At 42.7% G+C, this 23814-nt stretch overlaps 1 protein-coding gene across 4 annotated transcripts in view; it reads left to right on the top strand.

Annotated features, from left to right (window-relative positions):
- Positions 1-23814, top strand: part of RHBDD1 (rhomboid domain containing 1) — an 83299-nt gene that overhangs the window by 13198 nt on the left and 46287 nt on the right. For all 4 annotated transcript variants that reach the window (XM_083177971.1, XM_083177970.1, XM_083177969.1 and 1 more), the window contains exons 2-3: positions 11038-11537; positions 13042-13174. In XM_083177971.1, the coding sequence (XP_083034097.1) occupies positions 11105-11537; positions 13042-13174 (566 nt within the window). In that variant the 5' untranslated portion in view covers positions 11038-11104. The remainder of the gene's footprint in view (positions 1-11037; positions 11538-13041; positions 13175-23814) is intronic.

Below are 23814 nucleotides of genomic sequence, written 5' to 3'. Positions count from 1 at the left end.
GGGCTGCATGTGAAGTGCTTTTTTCATTAGTGCAAAATAGCTGGCATTGTTCTACATTTCTAAGTCCGTATGACAATGCAAGTGTCCACGTCATATCAGATTGTGTTAACTACTACAGCTTGGAGCCCGTAGGTTAGAATTAGGCAGGAGGGGGGCTAGGAATTATAATTAGGGTTAGCAATGAAATATTTATATATTTATATGCCAGAGAAATGGAGGTATAGCAATGTCAACATTTCATACCCCACTCGGGAACACCCCTTAAGGCTAAACGCTGAGGATTTAAACTTTGGGTTTAAATCCTATCTTTAATTAGCATTGGTCATGCCATCAGTGATTTCAGTGTATACTGTAAAGCAGTGGTTCCCAACCTGGGGTACTATTACCTAATGGGGGTTCTCTGCAGGGGTGTGGATCATTGGGTTGACCACAATTAGGTCGACAGTCATTAGGTTGACACCGCTGGGTCAACATACAGCAAGGTCGACATGGTTGAAGGTCGGCAGGGATCTAGGTTGACAGGGTTCTAGGTCGACATTCAAAAGGTCAACATGGGGTTTTTTACTGTTTTTTGACCCGAACGTTGACACAGTCGACATGGACATAATTTTAAGTGCACTGTATCCCCTTGCATCGCTTGCTGCGCTCGCCATGCTTCAGTCACACTATTTTATTCTCCCACCATGCCTAGTAGATGGTAGGTCATGAAATACCTCCTGTCGGCACATGTTGGCTAAAAAAAAAAACAGTCAAAAAACCCATGTCGACCTTTTGACTGTCGACCTAACACATGTGTCGACCTAGACCCCTGTTGACCTTCACGCAGGTCGACCTAGAACCCTGTTGACCTTGCTGTATGTCGACCCAACGGTGTCGACCTAATGACTCGTCCTAATTGTGGTCGACAATATGACTGTATCCCCTCTGCAGACCAGTTAGGGGTACTTGAAAATAATATTGGTAATTGCAGAAGAAAAAAAAGTCTCCATATGGCGGAAGGAGTCTCCCATTGCCATGGAAACAAACCATGTTGTGTCACTTCAGGTTCCTTTTGCAGGGTCATCAGAGTGTCTTTGTGCTTCTGCTGAACCAGCAATCCACTGGGAGCTACCTGCGCTGCTCTCAGACTTTAGCGACCATCTGCCCCATGCTGATATGGGTGGAGGAAGCAGCTGCATTAACCCTACGGGTGTTAGTGGGAACCCCGGAGACAGTAACCAGCCAGCGGCCAGACACAGGGGGACCCAATTCCTGATTGCACACTACTCCCCTGCTTCTCCTTTATATAAGGACACGCATAAGGATACATATCCCACTCACTTCCACTCCACTTGTAAGCACTGTGGATATTTTCAATTGAGAGGAGGGGGTACTCTTAAATGAAATGCTTAATCAAGGGGTATGGGAGAGAAAAAAGGGTTGGGAACCGCTGCTGTAAAGCCTTGCAGTATAGGCTGAGGCACAACACAACCTATACAGATATAAGTAAAGCATCCCTGTGTTTATATCTTTCAGTCAGGGACATGAGGTAAGATGTTAGCTGCTCATCCTTCAAACTATTTATACAGTGTTTGTTGTGGATCTCTAAGTTACTTGCAATCTACTTGAAGTGCTTAAGACCCAGCTGATATATTGTAATATACAAATTGACAATGTGCTACAGGAAAATCAGTGTAACCGCATATAGCAACAACCTTGACATTGTGTGCAGTAGTGTTACTCCACCGCTCCATACAGTGGTTATATTTGTTCCACTTGTGGTGGGTAGATAAACAAATATCCACTTCTTTGTTAGCATTTGTTTTCTGAATGAAAGAATGTGACTGTCTGTGCGTTCAGTATTTCAGAACAAAAAATGTTTTCTTTAAGTTCTAGTACAGTAATGCTAAATGGCACAGACTCCCATGTCACTCCCACCAGAGCAGCTAATAGAATTTTAATGAACAATGTCAGCAGCTATACACTAACACCTAGACTCAAATGCCAGATGTTCTCCTCTGCAGAATAACTCCATAGTCACATCTTATATCTCCTTAGTGCCGCTTCTCGAAGCACTACTTGGGTGACCGCTAACAAAGTCTTTTTTACTATTAAGATAACAAGTAACAAAATATTAAATTGTGATGTTTATATTTGGGTACATATATACTGGCTGATATATTGGGTGTTTGATCAAGCAGGCGATATATCGCAAGGTGGGTGTGTACTTCCGATAGGTCTGTGAACAGCGATGTTACTGATCCCAGTACCATCTCCCTTGTACTGAATAGTTTACTTATTACTGTATTAGACTAATAGACTAGCATGGTTAAGCTATAATATTTATAATAATATTTAACGAGATCAATTGAGGTAATTACAGAGAACACTTATGGTTTTAGTAGATAGCGGGAGAACAGCATTTGTGGAAATATGTAATGATGCTAAGAAATTTATCAAAATGTGCAGTGTTGCCTGGTCAATAAAATACAATATTTAATGAATGTTAGAAAAACTAAATGATAAATACTTTAAAAAACAATAACCAGAATTGCAAATAGCATCTAGCGTGAATGGAGTTGTACAGTTTATGATCCAAATGACATCCAGTGATTAAGGTGGTGTCATCAAACTGTTTAACTTAGTCAATAACCACCAATTCATAATAGAAGAGGTGCATGTAAAAATAACATATAATTTAGCCAGTGAATCAACAGTACCCTGTTGGTATTAGCCATCCTTCGTTGCTCCTGAATTGACAAGCAGTCCTCATGGATGTCCAAACAGTGGTCAGTATGTACACTAGGGGTGAGATTTAATAGGATGAGAGATTCAGAAAGTGAGATATTTGGTAAGAAATCTCCAGTTTTTTTAAAGCGGCAATCATTTACACTGCAAAATCAAATTGGTTTTGCAGTGTAAATGATTGCCGCTTTAAAAAAAACTGGAGATTTCTTACCAAATATCTCACACTCTGAATCTCTCATCCTATTAAATCTCATTCAAAGTGTCTCGGGTCTCCAATGTACCAATAAATGTAACAAGACGCTCAATGCTTTTCAGTGTGGCAATCACCCTACAACTTTCGCATGAGCAATATATGATTATGGCACTCCCCATTGTCTTAAAAAGTTTCACAGACTAGTCCAGAAGTCAACTTTCTGGAGAACTAACTTACACATTTTATACCTACGTCTCAAGCACCAGTATCCAAGAAGGCAAATGTATAGGTAAACACAGGAGACCACTGGTCTTTGGTTGATTTTCAGGACTGCTCTTTTTACCATGCATACTGATGGCAAAGGGGCTCATTTATGGCTCATCCTCCTTTTAACATATTTTCTCATATGTCTGTTTTATGTCTTTTTGATGATGTATTGCATTTGTTTTATGTCAGACATAGGAGGTCATTCTGGTTCATTCCGTCACCGGCAAATTCGCAACAGGGATCGATGGTGAAGGCCTGCGCATGCGGTTATTCGCTTATGTGCATGTGCAACCCTTCTGTGCGTGCACCTGAGGAGGTGTTCTGGGGGAGTTCGCATGAGAATGCCTTACATTTCTTGGGCGTCACCATAAAAATGCTGGGTGTCCCCATGCAAACGCGGGTGGGCACCTGGCTTCCGGGGGCAGGTGGCTGATGTTAATGGGCGTCAGCTGCCCACCCAGTTCTCGGAGCAGGCACCGCAGATCAGCAGAGACTGAATAAAGTTTGAGAGCACTACAGAAATCATTCAATGCTCGGCGACCATCAAATGATTTTGGGCCATCAGGCAAGCCTGCAAATGGATGTTTATGCAAGACATCCATTTGCAGGGCGGTGGGGACATTCATTGTGTAGTGGGGAGTGTGACTCGCATGCCCGGCGGGCAACGCTACAAGGCTCAAAAAGCAGCAAACTACCACTGTTTTGCGAGTCAACCAGAATGATTCTATAGAGTAGCCAATCCTGGGATCTAGATCAGAGGGATCCTAACATTTAGGCCTAAATCAGTGAGATTTTACATGTGCCACCCAATCCCAAAATCCCAGGATTGGAGCATCCAAACCTGGGATTTAGGGATTGGGCGGCACACGCGCGCCTTTTAGCCAGTCAGCTTGGCAGATGCCTTCCATAGAACCTCCATAAAAAAATGGGAGGTGTGTGTGTATGTATGTATGTATGTATGTGTGTGTGTATATGTATATGTATATGTATATGTATATATATATATATATATATATATATATATATATATATATATATATATATATTAATATATATATATATATATATATATATATATATATATATATATATATATATATATATATATATATATAGAGAGCAGGGTAGGATCTATTGAATCCAATAAGGGCACTCACCAGCGTCTCATCATGTAGAATTTATTGGTACATTACCAGTCACAGAAAAGGACTATCCTGATCCTGACCTTTATGCTGTGAAGACGTCAATTGCTGTGTGTCTTGAGAAAGGCCACCTGGTGGCCGAAACGTAGACCTACACCCTTTTCTGTGACTGGTAATGTACCAATAAATTCTACATGATGAGACGCTGGTGAGTGCCCTTATTGGATTCAATAGATCCTACCCTGCTCTATATTTGGGACACATCTGTGTTGCCTTAAAGGAGCACCCCATATTATTTGTCAAAGCTGGCTGGGAGTGCGGAACCTCAAAAATCTATATATATATATATATCCTCAAGGACATTGGCACACCGGACTAAGGCTGTGATTTTGGTCGCTTTACTGCCCTGTGTTTTCGCACAGTGGAGCGATGTATAGCGAAGATTTATGTGCATGTTCAGCCACATTATGCAAGCCACCATGGTGAAGTGATTATTTGTGGGCCGCTCGCTTGCAGACAGCAGTGCAGGTGGGGAGTGTGGGGCGGCAGCCCGTGGTCACGTCCATGGCGCGATTCGTATGTATTCAGCTGAAAACACTGTGCTTTCCCATGGAAATTCGGCCCTGACTTGGGTGCGGGGGGGCAGGATATCAGCTGCCCGCCCTCTTCCCATGCAGTGCGCCGCAGATCTAAGGCCAAAAGAGACTGACTTAGATCTGAAAGTGCTAGGGAAATCATTTGATGGTCGGCAACCATTGAATGATTTCACGCATGCAAGCTGCGAATGGAGGTTTATGCAAAATATCCACATGCGTGTGGGTAGATTTACGCGTCATGGGGGCTTATAAATGACTCGCAAAGCTGTGAAATTCACAGTTTTGTGAGTCAACTAGGATCACCCCCTAAAAATGTTCCACACAATTCAGTATGCCATCAGTAACGTTTCAGCCCTTTAATGGCTTTTCCTCTTCTTGACAAAACTAACGAAACTAGTTAGCACAGATCGCTCAGCACACAGCAATGCACCAGCGATCTGTACTGAATGATCTGGCATGTCCAATGTTCTCTGGTGAGAGAACACTGACAATGGCTAGATTTATACTGCATGCAGTCTAAATCTAGTTCGGTCCCGCATGTCGCCGTCGCTGGGGTGCCTACACATGGAGCGATCTGTGCTTAATTTCTAAGCAATCTAGTCAGATCACTCAGAAATAGAACTACAATCACCCCGTGTGTATGCCACATTTCCTTTTCCACTACCCTTTTTTATTATTCCCTGTTCCCTTTTTTTTTTTTTTTTAACAAGTAACTACTAAAGATACATAAATAAGAGATATGGATCAAAAATCTCATCCTTGGCATTGTGCTTTATAGGGGAAAGCGAAACAAGATGTTCTTTTAATTTCATTGCTCCTGATTAAAAGCAGAGGGGATACCAAGCTTTCATTAATTATAGGAGGATGTGGGAAGTGGGATGCGATGACAGAGTCTAAGCTGACTTGTTTGATGCTGCACTTTCTTTCCGGCTTGCCAACTGTAGTTCTAGGTGAGGTAGAGGGTTGGTTGAAAATATATATTCTAGAACAATATTCATGTAGGTGGAGCTATTATTTAAATAGTTGTGCCATATATGACTGAGTGTCATTGTATTACGGTGTAAGCCAATTATGATAGGTAAAACAGGGAGCTACACATTGCCTGTGCTCATTATTATGCAATGTAACTTAAGGTGCGTACACACGGGGGCGATTTTGTGTAATATCATGGGCAATATGGTCGCTAAGCAATCATATTGCCCGTGATGGGAGTGTGCACCGGCGATATATTGCCAGGTGCGCGCTCCCGTTTTTACCCCCATAGTGATCGCTGGTCGCAGGAACATGCTCCTGCGACCAGCTGATTTCCACTGCCGGGCTCCCCCCCCCCCCCCCCCCGCAGTTTCTTTTTTATCAGCGACCATCTGTGGTCGCTGATGAAAAGGAGAAACTGAGCAATATATTGCCCAGCCATTAATATATTGCCCACCCAACCTCCCAAGTACTTATCTATCCTTGTTGTAAATATTCAGTGCTGTATAGCACGGGGGTCTCCTGCAGTGGCCGTCAGTCCACCCAGCTGGACGCGCGTTTCGCCTGTGTGGGCTTGTTCACCAGTGAACTGGTGAACAAGCCCACACAGGCGAAACGCGCGTCCAGCTGGGTGGACTGACGGCCACTGCAGGAGACCCCCGTGCTATACAGCACTGAATATTTACAACAAGGATAGATAAGTACTTGGGAGGTTGGGACCATATGTATGGACAATTGTGTCAGCAGTTTCTCCGAGATATTTAAGGGGAATACTGCCCTCCTTTCCCTCTATCCATACCCTTGTGCTTATATAGTAAATTGATGCGATACAATGTACTACCCTGTTTATTGAGATCGTAAAAACTATAACTGTATCAGTGACAGAAATTTGGAAACAGTTGCTATTTATAGTGCTTAGAAGAGAATTGGAGAATAGTTAATACACGTGCAATTGAGTAAGAGATATATTTTTACATGATAACAAACTTTACAACGGAATTATGGCAACATAGTGTATTAATACCTGATAGCTGTAATAGAAAGGCTCATGTGTAGTTGTGAGCCCTGATTCTGTGACATAATCATATGTTCAAACAGCACTAAAGTTGTGACGCACACAACTCCTTGAGATCTGTCACTTTAACCTATTGATTCTCATTAAGGGACTCTCATTGCGGCCTGCCAGTGAGTGACCCCCTGCACTGGTTGTTCCAACAGGGGTGATCCAAGGGCTAGGCCCCAAAAGCAGATCCCGGTATCTTTCTTCAACTGCCCCACTAATTAGTGGCCCCTTAACCTGGACACCGCTTGATCCGTTCACTGCCCAACGGCACACGGGCAAGCAAGGAACAGGTGGGACCCTAAGGGAGCAAACTATTCTCACTTTTTTTCCCCTCACTATACAGTATCCTAACAATTAGGCAGTACATGAAATTTAAAGGGGGCTCTTTGTCAGTGGCCCGAACCACCTAATATCAATATCATCGCCATCGTTTTAACACTTTGTGTAATTTTTTTAAAACAAAAAAAAAATGTTCACGTAAAAAATTTTTCACGTCAAATTTTGTATGCATATAGCACACGTATCACTTAGCAGATTTGAAAAATCCAAAAAAATCTGAAAAATTCAGCATAAACGGTCAACTGCCCCTGTGGTTCCATGAAACACAGTATATGGATAAATTGACCAATTAACAGCTGATACAAATATTTATTTTCATTCTATTTTTATTTTCATTCTATTTACACTTTTCCACTTTCACCTACACTAATCATCTACATTAAATATTATAATTTCGTGCATATAGTGGCGGCACATGGCTAGGGTGCTCACGATTTAGATATGCCAGGAGTTTTTGGGCTGACTTAGGCCAACATATTCTGGCATACCTCAACCCACCACATGGTACATTATCCTTCCACAAACCACATATACTTAGTTTTCTCTCTCTCACGTGCCACATAGTGTCCTCCCATTAATTCATTAGTCCAGAGCTCCACCCCATTAAACTGCTGTTCAGTTGTTTGTAGTACCTCCCACCCATCCTAACAGTATATGCATAATTAATCTTTTTTGATAGACATTAAAAGCAGTGCCCCCAAAAAAAGTTATCTTTTTTCTTCCCACAAAAAGAATGGAGAGGTGACAGGAGGGCAAGAAATTAGAGAATAAGTTAGCCCAGGAAGGGTTGCATTGTATAGCTTGTACCATGGGGACCATACAGTATAGATCTTGTCCACTGTGTAGTTCTGAAGGCTGGTGATATATTCTACTTTTGACACAAACCAAACACGATTGAGAAGTTTCTGTTGAGGGGAAAGTCATTTCCAAGATCTAGCAATCTGGTATTAAGCTGCACAACTAATGTATTTGTTGTGTATAATGTAACTAAAGAATTTATTCTCATATTTGGATAACTGGCAAACTGGGGCACACAGAACAATGCAGCCAGATTGGAAAGGCATTGTGGGACCACAGAGTACACAAGTGTGTGAATCATTTACTAAAAAGGAGCTCATTTTGGGCATGTCCACCATATGTGGAAAAAAGATCCCTCTTGACCACAATGTCGCCAACCTAGAGCAGAGGTTCTGGGATAAATAGTCGTTCTGGGACTAGCAACCAACGGGTATACACTTTGTAGGAATTCTCCTTAATGGAGCATTCTGAGCTGTTGAGACAAATCACCTCCCGTGTTTCCTCGTCCAAAGCAGTACGGAGATCCAGAGATGCAAAGATGTTCCATCTCCATAGGGTTGTGGGGTAAGTTGAGGGATGGAATGGATGAGGCAACAAAGTTCCAAACCTGGATGTATTGTTAAACAAGATTGTGGCAGGAAGTGTCACTCACGCCAGTCAGCAAAAGAATGTGGGGTTGACCCTCCAAGAATGTGGCGAAAATGGGTTATGCCAGCCCCCCACCAGGTAGAGGCCATATGAGGAGAGTTTCTAGGGGGAAAAGAGGGGTGACGCCATGAAGAAGTCATGGGGGAATGGTATGTGGACAAGCTGTATTTGTAAGAGAGCTAGTCCTAAACAGAGAAAGTGAGGGCAATCGAAGCAGCTGAGCGAGGCCTATGTTTGTGGGGGAGTCATGAGAGGTCAGAGACAGAAACATCCCCGCTCAAATTGGACTCAAGGTCAATCCAGCTTTTGGCAGCTTTAGGAGAATGCCAAGCTACCAATTGACTGAGCCTAGAAGCTTGGTAATATTTAGATATGGGTAGAATGCCTAGGTCTCCATCCACAGAGCATTTGAAAAGAATATCTCTGCGCAATCTGGGCCTCCTATTATTCCATACCAATTTACAGTAACAACACAACACTGGGTCTGAAGCGCTAGGGATAGTTTACTATGTGCTGTGTACGTAGGCTGCCCAATGGAAGAGGGATGTCGCCCTAAAAAAATACCAGAAAAAAGACAATAACCATCTGGCGCCAACTGTACCCAAGTTACAACACTTTAATAAATAATTAATTGCATGCATGCAAAAAATACATGCTGAGCTGTCCCGGCTGCAGGGGAGCAGTAGGCGTCTGGGAGGTGACGGAGATCCCCCCACACACTACAGTACAGGTATCGCGGGGGGGGGCCTCCGTCACCGCACCGCGATGCCAGGCGCATATGTTAATAAATATGTGCTGGCTTCGCGGCGGGAGCATGGTGAATATGTATATTAATACATCCCGCTCTATGGTATATGTCATTAGGACTATCAGGGGCTGTCTGTCAGCAAATACCATACAGTATGACTGCAAATTTTTTCATGTTGAGGCATTGTTTTTTATACCCGGTGGGAGCAATGTTGAATCTTTTCCTGTGGGGGCAATGTATTTATTACTGTCAGAGCCAGTGTGTGATTTCTGGCAAGGCCATATCTTCTTTTTGTAAGGCCACACTCCCTTGTGCCATCTTGGTAGATCATAAAAGCTTTTTAGCTTTCACAGCAGATTCCTTGGTAAGGGGTGCCAGATGAGCATAGCTGTTGGTGATGGGTGTTGCTGGTTGCTCTGTGGTCATTGCTGCGGAGAGGGGTGATGGGTCAGAGGTGGAACTATCGGAAGCGCTAGGGGGCACTAGCCTACAGCATTAAATTGTTTGGGGCCACTCTGGCAACAACCCAGCTACTCCTGTAGCTCTAATAAGCAGTTTTATAGGATAAAAACAAATGTTGAAGATAATGAAGCATCTGATTCAAAGGTGAGCATGCTCACTGCCATATCTGATCCCAGTCATGCACATGGTTAAGCAAAGCATTTGCATGTATATACATCCCAAAGACATGTTCATCACATTCTGTTTATCAGTAAGATCCACAATATTTTTACACAATCTGGAACACTGAGCTTGAAATAATGGGGTGTGGATCAGTTGGTCACCAGCAAGTTGTTAGACAGTCGTTAGGTCGACACCATTAGGTCGACATGTGTCTAAGTCAACATGCAGGAAGGTCGACAGGGTCATTAGTTCGACATAGGTTAGGTCGACAGTCAAAAGGTCAACATGGGGTTTTTACCCGAATGTCGACAGTCAACATGGACACATGTTAAACTGCACTGCGTCCCCTCGCATGGCTCGCTGTGCTTGCCACGCTTTGGGCTCGGTGCCTCGCTCCGCTCGGCACACAATTTTGTTCTCCTACCGCGCCCTAGTGGATGGTAGGGCATAAAATACCACCTGCCGCCACGTGTCGGCTCAAAAAAAAAAAACAGTGAAAAACTCCATATCAACCTTTTGACTGTTGACCTAACCCATGTCAACCTAATGACCCTGTCGACCTTATGACCCTGTCAACCTAACCCATGTCAACCTAGACTCATGTCGACCTTCCTGCATGTCGACTTAGACACATGTCAGCCTAAATGCATGTCGAACTAATGACTGTCTAACAACTTGCTGGTGACCCAATGACTGTATCCCAAATAATGTATCCACTGGAAAAACCTAATAGTATAAATGAATAGTTAATACCTTCTATGATTGTCAATGCGTATTCTCTTAGTTTCTTGGCTTTCTCTGGTCTTTTCTGTCTAATCTCTCCTATTTAACATTCTTTAGTCTACAGTATGTTCAAAACTAAATTGACAACCTCTATTGTTCAATTACTTCTACCATATTTATTTCATTTTGTGTTCCAGATACTGTACAAAACCATTGGACGAGTCACATTCCGTTCTGTCCGTTTATAACGTGTGAAGTTTCAAGATGTTCAGAGGGCGTAGAGGTGGAAACGTTGGACTTATGCTATTGTTCTACCAAATCCTTAATTTTGGCCCCAATAACATACCCCCTGTGACTTTGGCAGTACTTGGACTTAACATTTATCTTTTTTTTTACCCTTACAAATCTCTGCATTATGCTTGCATTAGTGTACATGAAAGTTATTACCACGAAGACTGGCAACGCTTGCTGCTTTCGCCATTTCACCATGCTGATGACTGGCACCTGTATTTTAACATGATGTCCCTGTTATGGAAGGGCACTAAATTAGAGCAGAGGCTGGGCAGCATTTTATTTGCTATAATAATATTTGTATTCTCACAACTGACTGGAGCAGTTTATCTCATGGTGCAGTTATTACTAGCCAGATATATGGATGATCCATTGTACACATTGGTGTGTGCCGTAGGATTCTCAGGTATTTTATCAACACAACTGTGTTTATACTTTGAACAAATTTTTATATTATTATTATTATTATTATTAATAATTTTTTTTTATTTTTTTGATCAAGAGAAAGATGTGAAATGTTTTACAGATGGAGCAGCTGACATTGGAGCTGCTCTTGGAGATTCTATCACCATTTGCCGCACGCCGCCAGCCACCAGAAGGGGGCGCACAAGAAGCTTGTGCGCCCCGTTCTGACCGAGCCCTCTGCTGGCTCCCCCGTCCTCCCCCATAGCTGCCCGCACCCCTAACTTGCCTACCCCTCTCCCTGAAGCGGAGACGGGCAGAGAATCTGCTCCCCGTCACCGTGCTGACGTGGACGCGCAAGTGTGTGAGGCGCTCGCGCGTCCCTGTCAGATGGAGCTCCTGTCGCCAGCCTTAGCCAGCTCAAGGGATCTGGCGATAGTTCTGGCTGGATGATTTATCATGCCACCTTTACACACTGCACGGTGGAGGCGGTGGACAATTGAGCACTGTATCACTGCCAACTGCGTTAAAATGCACTGGGTGTGCAGCATGCCCAGCGGGACAACCTGTGGTCGAACGATATTTTGTCTAATGTGTATCCAGCGTTACTCAAAGTAGTCTATCCAGGCTTTTCCAATATTCAAAATCTTCAGGATTACACACTATAATACTCATTTTAGAAATAAAAATAAAACGCTGAGTCTTCGACAGAGTCAAAGTCCTGGAAATTGCGACCCGGGTTGTCCCTTGCATACATTAGTAGGACCTAGGTTGACCTGGCAAATAAATCGGTCCAAATACTTGACCCGGCAGTTCATTCTTTTGTCTGAAAGGGGGCACAGGACTTGGATTGGAAACAAACCCTCCTTCACATTCCGGGTAAAAGCCAGGTCTTCGACCCTTTTAATGTGAAAGCGATATTAAATATTTCTATATCTTTCTCACTCCAATTGCTTATAGTATTGACTTTAAACCAGCAATAATTTGAGACTATTTATTGCTAAAAAGTGGACCTAATTCATTTTTTAATCTAGCCATTATTTAACATGATAAATGGAAAAATATATATATGTAAATAAAAGTGACAAACTCTTATTCTAACCACATTTCGGTTCCACGCCTTTATAATTCCAGTATTGCACTTGCTAGTGTCGTGTTTTTTTCTTTTTTTTTTTTTATCAAACCCTCAGCAAGTGAGTACTGAAAAAATCGAAGCACAGTCTGTATATTAGGATAAATGTTTAGCATTTAATGTTGAGATATACAGTAAGAATAAGTGAAATAATTATCTTGTTGTAAAACATCTCATTTTAGTTTTTAATGTACCGGTAATTAAATTTCACGTAAATTTTAACGAAACAGACGTGATCTGCTGTAAACCGGAACAAAAATAATTCTTAACCAAAATTAGAAATGTTTCTTCCCCTGTAATACAGCAGTGAAATCATAGTTGCCGGGAGAACTAGACAATACTTTTTAACTGTCTCTTTTCTTATATTTTCTTCTAGGGGTTTTGTTTGCCTTAAAAGTTCTTAATAATCATTATCACCCTGGTGGAGCATACAACTTTTTTGGCTTCCGAGTTCCTAATAGGTATTCTTGCTGGGCTGAGCTGGTGGCAATTCACTTCCTAGCTCCAGGGTAAGTTGCTATAATTCCTGCTTTTTGTCCATTCTTTTTTTACATTGATGCACATTATTATCACACAAGGCTACAGGTTTTAGTTCAAACAAAAACCTGTATTACAGATTATGTTTTTATATAGAGCAATGTTTGTTTATTTTCATTTCCATACACTTTCGACATTGTATTGTGTTTCTAATACCGCCCATACATGATGTGGCAGACAGGTGTGATGCGTGCTCCCACGCACATCCCATCGTACAGCACATATGGTGCTGCAAGTATGTGCTGCTTGTACTTTTTTTAACTATATTAAATCGCCTCTAATTTAAAACGCACTCTGCTTTAGCCCATCGCATGCATTTAGAACTAGATATTTAGTACTTGATGATATTTTTCGAAAATTGGTACTGTAGATTATAAAGGTATTGGCAAATGGGAGGTGCTGAGGAGATAAACATGGTGATTTACCACGACTGGTACAAAATACACACACGCAAACTGTCCATGGATTACTGGCAGTACCGTATGTTTTGCCAGTCCGCCTTAAGTACAGTAATCAATTGCGACTCTGATGAAGATTGAGTCAGAATAGAACTCACCCGTCACTTCAATTTGTTCCAGAGGTTCTCAATAGGGTTAAGATCTGTACTCTGAGCTGGCCAGGACATACGGCTGTCCTGCGTTATCTATGAAACATAACTTGTGGCATTGTCTTACCTAAAATAAAATATAATATGTCATTTTCAAAGAACTGCCACAATGTGGGGAGCATAGAGTTATCGAGAACATCTCTCAGAAAATCAAGAGTCAACTTCTCAGAGTTAATGTGAACCCATGCCACAATCAGCTGAAACAGCACAACACACCACCTCCATGTTTTACTGTAGGTACACTCTCGCATCAGATGTTTTCTTGGCACTCTCCAAACCCAAACCTGTCCATTTTTAACTTCGATGAAATAGACATGATTCATCTAAAATAAAGTCTTAGGCTTGTTGCCCGTTGGTATTACATTGCACATGTATCTGTCTGTCTGTGTTTCATATGCATTTATTACTATTGTTTGGTGCTCCCTCCATATTTCATCAATACATTTACTGGTACTGAGTGCATATGGATAAAACCAGATGCTTTTTTAAAAATGGTGATGCAAACAGAAAGTTACCACTACCAGGGCCGGCTCTACCACTAGGCAGCTTTAGGCAGTTGCCTAGGGCGCCAGGTTCTAGGGGTCGCCACCAAGTCTGCCTATCAAAAAATCATTGATGTCTGTGACGATCCTTGTTGTACTTAATGCAGGTGGCTGCTGTGGAACTTTTAAGATCTCACCTCCATACTTTCTCTTGAGGCATACTTCCTTACATTTCTGCCCTGTACTCTGTTATGAGTGTCAAAGGGCAGAGTGCTGGGGGCCTCCAGGGAAAGCTAGGGTCTTGCCCACCTTCCTGGGGGGCTGGGTGGACCACTCAATTTTTGGGAGGCTCTCTGCCATTCCAGAATTTTAGGCAAGTATGCATTAAGGGGTTGTTAAATGGTTATTGGTGGCAGTATGGGGGGGGGGGGGGCAAGGGCGGCAGTGGGTTGATGACATTTTGCCTAGGGTGCAGAGAAGCCTTACACCGGCCCTGACCACAACACTAGCTGACACTACTAATATAACAATAGTTACTTTGAAATTCATGTAAAATTCATGTAAAGTTCATGTAATTACTGTCAGTATTATGCCTTAATTTACCACTACCCATGTTAAATAGCTTCCTTTTCTAAGAAGGTTGTGTAAAGTTCTGAGAGTTCTAAAATTCTTTATGGTTCTGAGAAACCTTTTTGTAGTTCATAGTAAGATGTACTATAGATTTATTTATGTTGCCAAACTACCTTGTAAGTGTGGGAACTCTGCTAATTTACCTGAGGGTATTTATCTGTGAGAGACCTCGGGAAGAAACATGATATTTAGTAGGGGAAAATATCAAAGGAGAGCAAAATAAGTTACACAAATAAATGTGTCATAGAGATTTATATCATTTTTAACTAATGTTTTAGCCTGTTCCAAAATGTTTTTTTCTCTTGTGTAACAGAGTGATACAAAAGTAGTAATATATTTGTACGTTTTTTTTCTATCAAAAGTAGCAATTCTGCAAAGGCTTTTTTTTCCCACTTAATTGTTCAAAGAATACAATGCAGCAATAGTAATTATCAAAGCTGTTCGTTCCCTGAAGAATCCTTTAATTTATCACGTCCTAGTGGATGGTTGGGCATGAAATACCGCCTGTCGGCACATGTCGGGTCAAAAAACTGTGAAAAACCCCATGGTGACCTTTTAACTGTCAACCTAGACACTGTCGAACTAATGACCTGACAAACTAATGACCTTTCGACCTAGAACCATGTTGACCTTTTCCCATGTCAACCTAGACCCATGTCACCCTTTTCCCATGTCGACCTAATGGTGTCGACCATCATGCTGTAGACCAAATGACTGCCTCCCAAAACAACATACTAGCCTACCTGATATTAGACCGTACCTTATTAGACTGTGCCTTTCTGTCTCCTTATATAGCCTTAAGGCCCTTACATCAGAAAGATATTGTACAATCTCAACTGGTTGTATGACTGTTTGACAGATTGTGAGTACATTGTGTGTCCAAAAACCACCAATGCCGGGGAGGTGAAGGGAAAGTTGGACACAATCGTGACTGTAAGACGGGTCTTTCTGATGTATGGCCACCTTTACCCACCTTCAATTTATTTGCACATGCCAAGGCCCTACCCCCAACTTTCTTCATCACCCAAAACTATGAGTAGTGGTTCTAATCATAGGCTACATGGAGATTTCTCGACATTGCAGCCTATGTAGTAAACTTCTGTATGACTGACATCCCAGCCACAAAGAGCCAATTACAATGGACGTCCAACGTGATTAACTGATGAGTTTCCTAGTGACAGGAGTCACCCAGAGACCCATCAGTTATTATAAGATAACATGTCCTGACTGAGAATAGTGTCTCTGTGCACAGTGACTGCTCTGCTACTCTGGAGTTAGTGTCTCCAACCTTGCGATTCCTGTGCTTTAGGTGTCAAACTCTTTGGAGTCGATCCTAATAACCCCGAAGAGTTGCCGTTCAGCGTGAAAATGGCACCCGAATAAACCCTAACTCGCACCCTTTGCAGGGCCGAATTTGCTCGCACCCCTATGTGTTACCTTCCTCCTGCTGACCGTTTCAGTCTGCAAAGGCACCACCAGTCTCCAGCTGTCCATGTACGTCTGCAAAGGCTCTGTCTTCTGCTGTCCACTTCTGTTAGCAAAGGCACCTCTCATCAGCTGAACATTTCAGCATGCCATCAGGTCCCTAGTTAGCTTCTCATATCTGCTTTGAATTCCTTCCACTTCCATTCCTTAGTATCAAATCTGTATGAGGAAAAGTCTCCTAAAACCATCCAGCTTCCTTTATCCACTCTCCTGATAAAAAGTCCAGCCCCAGGGTTCCTGAACCGAGATTCCAGAATTGTTACAGTATTTATCATCTAGGATCCCTTTGTGGAGCTGTCACATATATCCTAGAAAGCAAGTTCCAAATTCGATTCCAGAACCTTAGATCAAAATGGTGACCAGAATCTGTCCTTGAAGATATACATATTTGAGCGACAGCCTTGCTATGACACTATTGCTTTAAGGGACTGCATCAGCCGTCACTCTTTTTGAGGTAGCTCCAGTTGGCTTCAGCACGAGATGGCAAGCTTCAGTTACTAGTTTTAATGTCATGTCTCTCTACCGAATAGTTGGTTCCAACAGAATGCTAACCGTAGATACTTCCGTGGTTAATAACCACCAGTTTTACCTGGCTGACCCAGAGAATGGCAATTATTCTAGTTTTTGGTGAAGAAGTTTGATCGCTTTTAGGTTAAAGGGGATGGATTTTAGACTCTCACTAATTGTTTGATGGATTTTAGACTCTCACTAAGTTTATTCGAGAACATGTTCTCAGCATGATAAGAATGTTTAATGGTTTGGTACTTGTTTCCTATTTGGGCGCCCAGGTTTTCTACGTACGGCACCGTAATGAAATCGGATCGCATCGCATCGTACACATACACGATATTGAACGATGCGATGCGATCCGATTCGATTTCCCATAGGAAACAATGTGAAATGGCTCAATTTAGCCAAATTCTCATAGGAACAATAGTAAATGGGCCAAAAACACCCCTGAACATTGAAATGTCCCCCCAAAAGTAGTTGACGCCACCCCGCCATCAACGTGAACCCGAAGCGTGGCGAGCGCAGCGGTACGCGTCCTACGACCTTTTCATGCCCTACTATCCACTAGGGCGTGGAGTGAGAATAGAATAGTGTGGCGAGCGCAGCGAGCCACCGAGCCCGAAGCGTGGCGAGGGGACGCGGATACCTTCACAGTTATACGCGTCCCCTCGCGGGCTTCCCAGGTGTCCATGGCGACGCGGACACCTGGGAAGCCCGCGAAGGGACGCGTTTACCTGTGAAGGTATCCGCGTCCCCTCGCGGGGCTCGCTGCGCTCGCCACGCTTCGGGCTCGGTGGCTCGCTGCGCTCGCCACACTATTCTATTCTCACTCCACGCCGACGTGGATAGTAGGGCATGAAAAGGTCGGAGGACGCGTACCGCCGCCCCTCGCGGGCGCGCTGCGCTCGCCACGCTTCGGGTTCACGTTGATGGCGGGGTGGCGTCAACTACTTTTGGGGGGACATTTCAATGTTCAGGGGTGTTTTTGGCCCATTTACTATTGTTCCTATGATAATTTGGCTAAATTGAGCCATTTAACATTGTTTCCTATGGGAAATCGAATCGGATCGCATTGCATCGTTCAATATCGTGTATGTGTGCGATGCGATCCGATTTCTCTACGGAGAATAGCATGGTGCGCAATTAACTTAGCGGGCGCCCAGATAGGAAACAAGTACCAATGGTTTTATTCTACTAATGCAGTATGCAGCTATAGACTATTAAATATCAGCAAATAATAACAGAGCATATTGAATGGGAAAGAACAATTTGTAAGGGAATAAAAGCCAGAATCTATGGTCTGAGAAAGGGGTGTGCGAGGAGGAAATGAGACAATATATGAGAAATATTTGACATAACTAGCATCGAATAAATGAACTTGGCAGAAGGCACCTTTTCCACCCCTCAGTAGAAAATCTACCATGTTTTTTAATACTGAAGAGCGACCTGGTGATTCATGTTACATGTATGAAGAAACAAAAGCTATCAATCTCACTTAGTGTAAACGGTTGAAGAACAAACATTGCCACAGGCGGCAGCATTAATAATATACATTTTTCCACAGGAATGTCATACTTTGTAGGAACCAAAGAGGAGATAAAAATATTTGTCTCCGTGCCATAACCTATATTGTTATATAAAGCATTCACATGTTTTCATCTGGGATTTTCAGCATTCTGTGTATACAACCTTCTGTACCAATAACAGGGCACACAAACATATATTTATTTATGTTATTATGAGTTATTTATATACCGCACACAGAGAATATTTGTCCTCTCACATTAGTCTCTGGCCCAGTGGAGCTTACAATCTATATTCCCTATAACATGTACAGTTGTGATAAAACCATAGAAAAATAGAGCTGCGCACCCAACTGGAGTATAAAAATAACAATTTATTACAATTGTATACGTACAATACAGAAATAAAGATAAAAATATATGTAAAAATACAATAAAAAACACACACGAGATATGAAAAAATGGAGGGGGGGGTGGATTATACAACCGGTTGTATTCACTGTAATCCAATCCTGGTATTATTGGTTAATGTCAGGTTAGTACTGTTAAAACTTAAGATGTTAATGGCAGTCACTATGCATTCCTGGATTTTTCATAGTATTGTTAAACTTGTGATAAGCTGCAGTAAATAATTAGATGGAGTATTAGTAGCTTATTAGGTCTGGCCAGACAATATGGGTACCTTACAGATGACCTGGTGCTGCTATGTCCTGTCCTCCCAGTTGATGGCGCTGATTAGCCAGATTTTCAACTTTATCCGGAGTATGGTTATTTCAGGCAAGCTGGTCACAGTGTACTCTAAATTTAAAGGCGGGGAAACGCGTTAGAGTACAAGGACACCGGCACTACACCTAAGAGATTTGGTACCATCGATTACACTGTGACCAGCTTGCCTGAAATAACCATACTCCGGATTTTTTTTTAAATCATTATATTTTTTTAATAAATAAGGAAAGTGATTTTGCACAGCGCTGCCTCTATTCTTTTTTGTGGTAGGCTAATTGGCTCCCAACAAATTAACCCTATAATGTGTGTGTGTGTGTGTGTGTGTGTGTGCATGTGGTAGGGAATATAGATTGTAAGCTCCACTTGGGCACGGACTTATGTGAATGTTCAAATACTCTCTGTAAAGTGCTGCGGAATATGTGTGCGCTACACAGATTGAGCCCCTGCCATCCTTGGCCGGTGTTTGCCAGACCCTCCCTGCTGGCGAGCGCCGGCGGCAGGGGCTACACTGAACTGTGACGCGCGTGCGTCTTACACGCACGCGCGTCCCAGTCTCTCGGCGGGGACGCTGCGTGTCCCTGCCTGTCTCCGCTTCAGGGAGACGGGCAGGGTTAGGGGGGCGCTCGGGTGGCAAGGGCGACGGCAGGGGAGGCGGCAGGGACCGGAGACAGGCTCCGTTGTCCATGGGGCCATCTGTATAAGAAACTCTTAGTAAATAAATAAAATACACGAAATACAAGGTTCAGACAGAGACAACACTGGCGCTCAAAAAATGTAAATGTTACTTCCCTTCAAATGTATGACTTTCAACACTTGTCCTCGATTGGATTAAGTGAATCCTTACAGATGAGGTTTTTCACGCTAATGTGTACATGAAAAATAAATATATATGAACAACAGTAGTGAAGTATGTCCAGACAGTTCCTTATTTTTCTCTCTTTAACCCAAAAATTCTTCACCCATGTGCCTGGGTCTAAGAAGCTTGTGCTGGTCAACCCTTTGCCAGAATAAAAGGATTGCGTACCGAACTCACATGAAATGTGGGTATAGGAAAGCCTATCAAGGTATCTTTCAAAGGCCAATACACAACTCTCCCTGTGTGAAGTCTGTGCTTATAGAGACCGGCAGGAAACGAGGTGCGTACCCCAACTCACTCATAAATGAGGATGCACGTTCCTATCAAGGTATCTTTTTTGGAGGCCAGACGGTAGGTATTTTTCACACAAGAATCTCTTTAATACAACTTCCTCCAAAACAGGATACAAACAAAACAAAGGTGGTGAGGACAAATATAATGGATTCCAGACTTTCAGATAGGCAGATGTTTACAGCAAAAAAAATCTACAACCTGGAATGGTGTCCAGACTTGTATCCCAGGTGTATCTTGCTTCAAGCCACAGTCTGTCAATCTGGATCCAAGATTATCATCCTCCTCCTCTGCCTTCCTACGCGTTTCGACCCTTCCTGGGTCTTTGTCAAGGACACCTTTTTCATGTACACATTACCGTGAAAAACCTCATCTGTAAGGATTCACTTAATCCAATCGAGGACAAGTGTTGAAAGTCATACATTTGAAGGGAAGTAACATTTACATTTTTTGAGCGCCAATGTTGTCTCCGTCTGAACCTTGTATTTCGTGTATTGTCTTTGGGGGAGTGGTGTCTCTCCCTCAGGTGTTGAGACTATTTTGGCTGCTGCACCAGAGGGTGTACTCACTCATCCATTTTCTTTGTAAATAAATAAAATACCCTAGCAGAATTTGTGATTTTCTGAGATTTGTCAGAGAATATGAATGATCACTCACAAACTTTTCTTTCACTCATGGTTAGTGGTTGGGTGAATCCATTTATTGTCAAACAACTGTGTTTACTCTTTTTATATCCTAATGACAACAGAAACTACCCAAATGACCCTGATCAAAAGTTTACATACCCTGGAGATTTTGGCCTGATAACATGCACACAAGTTGACATACAGATGTAGCCCGGCTCATCCTTGTATGATCTCCCGCCAGCGGCCGGCTAGCGCCACGGGCACACGAGATGCTCGCATGCCCCGTGGCAACGGAGCTGGGCGGGGGTCCCCCGCTGCTTCCCCCGCCGTTGCCACCGGTCCCCCTTCGCTGCCCTGACCCCCCGAACTGGGCAGCGTCTCCCTGAAGTGGAGACGGGCAGATGCTGCCCAGCCGCCATGATACTTGGACGCGCACGCATGTCCCAGTCTCTCTATCGCCGGCGCTCACCAGTGAAAGGGATCTGGTGAGCGCCGGCCAAGGATGAGCCCGGCTCCATCTGTAAACAGGTTTGAATTGCTACTAAAGGCAACCATCCTCACCTGTGATCTGTTTGCTTGTAATCAGTGTGTGTGTGTGTGTGTGTGTGTGTGTATAAAAGGTCAGCAAATTTCTGGTCTCCTGAAAGACCCTTGCATCTTTCATCCAGTGTCTGGATTCTGAGTTATGGGGAAAGCAAAAGAATTGTCAAAGGATCTTCGGGAAAAGGTAATTGAACTGTATAAAACAGGAAAGGGATAAAAAAGATAGATGAATATCTAGCACTTGATTGCACAAATACACGCTGTTCCAGTACAAAACAGTAGCATATTTACGCTGCCCAGTAAAACAGATAGACACATTCAGTACAACTAACAGACACGCACAGTCTGTTGACTCAGGTGTAAATGGACACTCCCACATGATTTACTGATCATGCTTATTCATGAGCGGCACAGGTACTTAACCAGCTCCCAGGTACCGCCCCGGGTTGGTCCTGACGAAGTTCCCCAGCGAAGCATGCGCTGACCACACACCTCGTGTGTGTGCCCCCTTGTCCCCTTCCCCATTGAATGTATTTTGATCTGTCTAGATAGGAGATATTGATACATACGGTGGTACGCTTGCACCTGTGTATGTAGCCTAGAGGCGCGGCACAGGACGCTGGTGACCACGACCTCTGTTTGAGCTCAGTGCAGCCCAACACGCGGTGGTGAACTACTTCCGTTCACAGGCTTCTCCGGATCACTAGACGGGTACACGCAGGATTGACTAGCAGTAGACCCCAGTCTGTTCTAGGTCTATCTAAGTCCTATCTATACAAACACTTTCCGGTGCAATTGGTCTTGTCTCTCTCTCTCTTTGGATAAAAAAAGATATCCAAGCAATTGAGAATGCCAATCAGAAGTGTTCAAACTCTAATTAAGAAGTAGAATATGATGGATTCTGTGTAAACCAAATCGTGGTCAGGTAGACCAACAAAAATTTCATCCACAACTGCCAGGAAATTGTTCGGAATGCAAAGAAAAATCCACAAATAACTTGGGCTGCATGGTCGCCAGAAGAAAGCCATTACTATGCAAATGCCACAAAGCCCGCTTACAATACTCCAAACATCACAGAGACAAGACTCAAAACTTCTGGAACAAATTGAACTTTTTGGCCACAACCATAAATGTTACATTTGGAGAGGAGTCTTGCGAGGGGATGCAGTTCACTTCAAAGTGTGTCCATGTTGAAAGTGTCGACATTCGGGTAAAAAAAAAAACAGTGAAAACCCCCAAGTTGACCTAATGACCCTGTCTACCTAACCCATGTCGACCTTGTCCCATGTTGAATTAGACCCATGTCAACCTTGCTGCATGTCAAGCTAGTGGTGTCGATCCAATGCTTGTCGACCTAGTGGTTGTGTGTGTGTGTGTATGTATGTGTATATATTCCTGCTGGTCTATTGTTGCTGTTTTACAGTCTTGATAATGACCCGTTTAGGGTCGAAACATCGACTAACTGATATGGATTTTATCGGAATAAATCATCTTTTGCAATTGATTGGTGAGTGCCCTCCTCAGTGGTCTATTTGAAAACTGGACTTTGTTGCTATATTTGGATTTCCCCCTTGGGATCTCTCTAAAGGTGCACCCCACTACCAAGTTCACCCCTGGATGTGAGTGCGGACCCTCTATATTGTGTGTGTATGTATGTATGTATGTATGTATGTATGTGTATGTGTGTGTATATATATGTGTATATATATATATATATATATATATATATATATATATATATATATATATATATATATATATATATATATATATATATATATATATATATATATGTGTGTGTATATTTATATATATATATATATACGGAGAAGCAGACAGCGGCACTCTGGGAAATTTTCAAAAACGTATATTTTAGCAAAACAGCATACCAACGTTTCGGGGTATAAGTCACCCCTTTGTCAAGGTGAAATGTGCAATAATAATAAAATATATATTTATATATATATATATATATATATATATATATATATATATATATATATAAAATCAACAAATGAGGCGTCACTCTGGAGACTTGAAAAAATGACATTTAGTGCTCAAAATATGCGGACAACGTTTCGGGGTGCAGTACCCCATTATCAGGACAATGTGACATATTAAAGTGTGACAATAAATACATACAACTTACCAGCCTCCTGCCCAATCCTGTGTTCCCCCGGGCCGCGCTGCTAGGACCCGCTGCCGCCAGCCGGACAGATCTCTCACGCTTCCGCCGGAAGTGGTGTTACGTATCATGCCTTATTACACCTGCTCACGTAATATTAGGGATTTGGTTGCGAATTAAATCTCTCTACCCAGGGGGTGATTTGTAT

The sequence above is a fragment of the Crinia signifera genome, chromosome 3, assembly GCF_055691185.1.
Source record: "Crinia signifera chromosome 3, ASM5569118v1, whole genome shotgun sequence".
Classification (NCBI taxonomy): domain Eukaryota; kingdom Metazoa; phylum Chordata; class Amphibia; order Anura; family Myobatrachidae; genus Crinia; species Crinia signifera.
Note: the sequence above shows the minus strand (reverse complement) of the source record. Positions and strands in the feature narration are given on the sequence as shown.